The sequence below is a fragment of the Alligator sinensis genome, unplaced genomic scaffold (genome assembly GCF_000455745.1).
Source record: "Alligator sinensis unplaced genomic scaffold, ASM45574v1 scaffold713_1, whole genome shotgun sequence".
NCBI classification, from domain to species: Eukaryota; Metazoa; Chordata; order Crocodylia; family Alligatoridae; genus Alligator; species Alligator sinensis.
Window position 1 is genome coordinate 330,559 of NW_005842814.1, and position 5,190 is coordinate 335,748.

At 42.0% G+C, this 5,190-nt stretch overlaps 1 protein-coding gene across 2 annotated transcripts in view; it reads left to right on the forward strand.

The window, feature by feature from the left end:
• The first annotated feature begins 511 nt into the window (after window positions 1-511).
• The window catches only part of SRGAP1 (SLIT-ROBO Rho GTPase activating protein 1), a 112,909-nt gene continuing 108,230 nt past the window's right edge, over window positions 512-5,190 (forward strand). For both annotated transcript variants that reach the window (XR_003091721.1, XM_025191417.1), the window contains exon 1: window positions 512-703. Coding sequence is in view for 1 of the 2 variants with exons in the window: in XM_025191417.1 (XP_025047202.1) it covers window positions 561-703 (143 nt within the window). In the remaining variant the exon portion in view is untranslated. The remainder of the gene's footprint in view (window positions 704-5,190) is intronic.

A 5,190-nucleotide genomic window follows, 5' to 3' on the forward strand; every position in this document is an offset into this window, starting at 1 on the left:
GTGCTAATTGTGCTTCAGCCAATGAACAAAAAGAAGAGTGGTTAAAAATGTGCATTTCTGGATAAATGTAATTAAGAGGTGTTAGGTTTTTTAATTGATTGGTTTGTTTTGCAATGAGTAAGTATAGTATAATGACAAAGAGCGTGTGCACATCTGTGATATATTTTGATTTACAGAAACACATGTTTTGTACTAGAGTGGTTGCTACTACAAATTCAGTATCTGCAAGCAGCTAACACATCCATGATACCTCAGTTTCTCTCTCTCTCTCAAGAATAGGGAGTAATTGTGGAATCCCACTGATGCGTTGTGATTTACTCCTTTGTTGAAAATACTAAATGTCTGATCCTATTGCTAAATTACTTGCATTATATCAAAAGTGGTATACATAACTTTAATTTAAATTTTTCCTTATATTTTTGGGCTTGATGCAAAATGTTCAGTAAACATTATTTCTAGTGCTTTTTTCCTGCTTTTACTGACTTTAGTTATGCACATTTTCTTTAGAAATTCGAGCTCAACTGATAGACCAGCAAAAATGTCTGGAGCAGCAAACTGAAATGAGGGTACAGCTTCTTCAGGACTTGCAGGATTTCTTCCGCAAAAAAGCAGAAATAGAGACGGAGTATTCCCGAAATCTAGAAAAATTAGCAGAAAGATTCATGGCCAAAACAAGAAGCACAAAGGACCATCAGCAGTACAAGTAAGAGGGGTTATGACACTCAAGCTTGTCTAGCTTTCCAGTATGAAAAGTGATTTTTTTTTTCTTTTTCTTTTTCTTTTGTGTGTTTTTTTCCTTTAATTTTTCCAAATGTCCAAATGCTTTGTAATCAGGCCGCTTTCCTACACTTTGGTTTGTTGACTCCTAGTACCCTAAATGGGTTATTATTCATATGCTACTATGACAGATTGAAGCAGTCTCTTAAAATTTAGAATGCATAAATATTATCCTGAAAATATAAGTGTGTGTAAAAACAAAATGTAATAGCTGGAAGACAGCTATGCATTTTTGCAAGATGTGCACTGATTCCTTGCAGTGGAATTCCCAGAATTAGAAAGTCTTCATAACAAAAATTAGTCAGCTTTACAGGAGGTGCCAGGAAGAGTGAAAAAGAAAAATGAGGGAACTATTAACATTCTGTGTATTGCTGCATGTATACTCTTGCTTTCTCTTGATTGCTGCTGCAGTTAGAAACAAGGAAGTGTAAACCAGTAATACAGTGAGCTGTAAAATAGTCAAGGGAATAGTCATTTGCAAGTCAAGGGAAATTATTCTTCCCCTCTTTGAGTACTGGTGAGGCCTCAGTTGGAGTACTCTGTCCAGATATGGGCACCACACTTCAAGAAAGATGTGGACAAATTTGAAAGAATCAGGAGAGCTACAAAAATAATTTAGATGTCTGGGAATCATGACTTATGAGGGAAGGCTGAAAGAACTGGGATTATTTAGTTTGAAGAAGATAAGACTGAGGGGAGATTTGATACTGGTCTTCAAATATCTGAAGGATGGTTATAAAGGAGATGGAGATACACTATTCTCTGTGGCTACAGGAAACAGAACAGTGGTTTTAAACTGCAGCAAGACAAATTTAGGTTGGATATTAGGAAGAACTTTCTCACTTAGAGGGTGGTTGAACATTGAAACATACTACCCTGCGATGTCATGGAATCTCCATCCTTGAAAGTTTTTCGGAGGAGGTTAGAAAAACACTTTACTGAGATGGTTTAGTCAGGGATGATTCTACCTTGAGCAGTGAGTGAACGAGATGATCTCCTGAGATCCATTCCAGCCCTACTTTTCTATGATTCTATTTTGTACTTCGTTGAGGTAAAACATCTGAAATGTGTAGCTTTTGTGCACTACAGAGCTGGTCAGTTAATAATTGTTGATTAATTTATTCAGTGAAAAATCTGCAGAGTATTTTAAAATAATTTTCAAGACTTTTTTATGCCTAACTCAGGATCCTTGGAATTGGTAATATTTGTCACTTAACATCTTTAAATTAAGATTGATATCTTCTAAAAGATATATGCTCTAGCTCAACACATCTGAGCTTGTGAAAAAATTGCTGAGTAAGATTCTATGGACTGTAGAAGGTCAGACTAGATGATCATAATGGTCCATTCTGGCCAGCAGCATTGTTAGCCAACTCTGTTTTCTGTGTTTGTGAGTTTAACTAATTGAAGTTGAACTTGCTTTGAAATTAGTTTTGCTAGTTTGAGACAGCAAGGAATATATTATTGTGTGAGTTTGTAATTTAAGTGCAGTGTCTACTCATACTGAGCTACAATAGTATGCATCATCTTGCCTTACGTGCTCCTAGAATATTCTTGCTACTAGTAGAGTTCTTAACATGGGGATTTGTTGTGATTCACTGAGAGATGCTGTGACACTATAAAGTAGTGTTATAGCAGTAGAAATAAGGGTACAGAAGCTAATACTAAAAGTTTAAACACCCTCAATAACATTTTTTAGGTTCTTGCATTTTCTATTTTATGACATACAAAGGTATAAATAAATATTGAATATAAAGTGGTGGACTAGTCCATCTGAGTTCTACTGTTTATGTTTTAAAATTAATTGGAGAGTGTACAGAAAATATAGAATAATTAGAGTACAGAAAAGAGCCCAGAAATTATTTCGGGAACGTCAGAAAGTACCATAACCAGACAAAGAATGTCTTACATTCAATAGATTGTCTAAATTTATCCTAACTATTAGTTGGTACACCCTAAAAAAACTCCCACCTTCTCATATACTTTCTGGCCTATCATGGTGACAACATTTTTTTTACACTTAGAGTGAGAAACAACTCAACGAGTTCATTTATTTAAATAAAAAAAGGATGAGAGGGGATTTGATGTACAGTGTTTAGGGAGAAAATCCTTGCTGCTAAGGAGTTTGAGCAGCAATGGTTAGATGCTTAAGGCATGTGAGTTCAAATGGGAATTTTTTTCAGCTCTAACGAGTTGACTGACCAAGGGAACAAACTGTCAAGGGAAGCAGTAACTTTCCAAATCTTGATGCTTTCAGATCAAGACTGAATATATTTCTGGAAGATTCCTTTTAGGTGACCACAAGTTATGCTTAATCAAACATAAATACAAGGAGAAGTGGATACAACTAAGTGGCCTCTTTTATACCAGAGGTTAGACTAGATGATTTATTAGTTCTTTCTGGCCTTAAAATCTTTGCAGATATATTCCATGAAGTTTTGATGTGTTGCTGGAGCACAGAAAGTGAATTTATAGGAAATAACTTCCAGCCTTGAGCAACAGCAAATACTGAAGCAGTCAAATTTACCATGGAAAGTACTAGTTTATAATTTTGAGGTACTGATTTTTGGATCAGATGTTAATGCAAAAACAAACCCTGCAGTTTATTAATATAAATTAGAAATATGTCTTACTTAAATAAAAAATGGCTGAACTAATTCAAGTAATTTACTTTATTTTTTAATAAAATATATGATAAACTACATAGGATTTCAGTGCACTGCAAGACTGAATACTCAAAATGAGTCTAGTGCAGAGTGCTCAACTGCTGTCCCTCAGGCCAGATCCAGCCCATGGAGCCATGCCATCTGGCCCAGGGGGGTATCCATGGGTCTGAAACTTTGGCAGTAGGGGAGTGGTGGCAGCAACTGACACTCCCCTGTTGCCATATTTCCAGATCCATAGGGAGCCCCATGAGCCTGACAGAGCACTAAATTGGTATGTGAAGGTGTCCCAGACCTGATCTGGGCGCACACAGCCTGCTAGAGGCAGGGCTTGATCCAGCAGCATGGGCCTGAGAGAGGTAGCATGGGGTGATATTCTGGCCTGCAGAGCGGCCCTAGACCACTCATTTGGCCCATGGCACCAAAAGGTTGAGCACCACTGATCTAGTGGAAAGGGTCTTTAAAGGAAATACATGAAACAGTATTATTCTGACAGTGGCACTATAACAGTATGCGTGGAAATTGGCAATATCTAATGCTATAGGAATATAAGCGATGAACTTAAATGTATTAATGCACATCACAGAATTAGAAGAACTGGTCTCCTGGGGCGCATGTACACGTGACAGAAATGAGGGGTGGGAGAGGTTTATTATTTAAATACGTTTGCTATGTTGCAAACTAAACCACATCCTCGTGTAGTTTAGTTTGCAACTAAATTCCCCCCACCACGGGAGAGGTGGGCTGAAGGCCAAAGTGGTGAAGGGCCCGATCCTTTTTTTTGTAGATTCTGCCCACATCTCTGTTGCTGGGGCACAAGCTGCCGGTGGGCTGAGCGGCCCCTGAGCTGGAGAGGGCCCCAGTCCTTCTTTCCACGGTGCCCCCTGAGGCCGCCAAGGTGGGCTGGTAGCGGGCGGGTGCTGCCCCAGCTTCCCTTGGCCTTAGGGAACATTTTGATCAAGTTGGGTGCTGCCTGCAAGCTGGGGCAGCACCCACCCGCTAGCTGCCTGCTTGGATGGCCCTGGGAGGTGCCACTGCTGTGGCAGCTCAGGGCCCACCCTCAGCTGCGGGAGATGCAGGCTGGCTCCACAGGGGAAAGGGGGGGGGAAAAAAAAAGGATCAGGTCCCTCATCATTTCTTTTTTTTCTCTCAGTGGAGCCTGCCCACATGAGCTGCTACCAGGTCGTGCAGCCCTTGAGCTGCAGGGGTGCCTGGTCCTTTCCTCCACCACGGCGGGGTGCTAGCGTGGATGCTGCCTCAGCTCTCGGTGCTAGCTGCGTGGATGCTGCCTCAGCTCTCGGTGCTAGCTGCGTGGATGCTGCCTCAGCTCTCAGGCAGCGTGCGCCGGATCCAACTCTTCCCCGAGCCTGTGCGCTGGAAGCCTGCCGGGTGCTGTTCTTTGCATGAGCTCAGGGAAGAATTGGATCCAGCAGGTGCTGCCTGTGAGCTGGGGCAGCACCCATGCAGCTAGCAACCTGCCTGGGTGGTTCTGTGAGGGGGCACCACCACAGCAGAGGGAAGGACCATGCCCTCCTGCAGCTCAGGGGCTGCACTGCCCAGCAGCAACTCATGTGGGCAGGCTCTACTGAGAGAAAGTAAAGCAAGCAGTGAGGGGCCAGATCCTTTCTCCCCCCCACCCCCAATGGAGTCTGCCTACATATCCTGCAGCCAGGGGGGTGAACTGCCAGCGGATCCTGAGCTGCAGGGTGGCCCAGGCCTTTTCTCCGCAATAGCAGCACCTCCGGGGTGG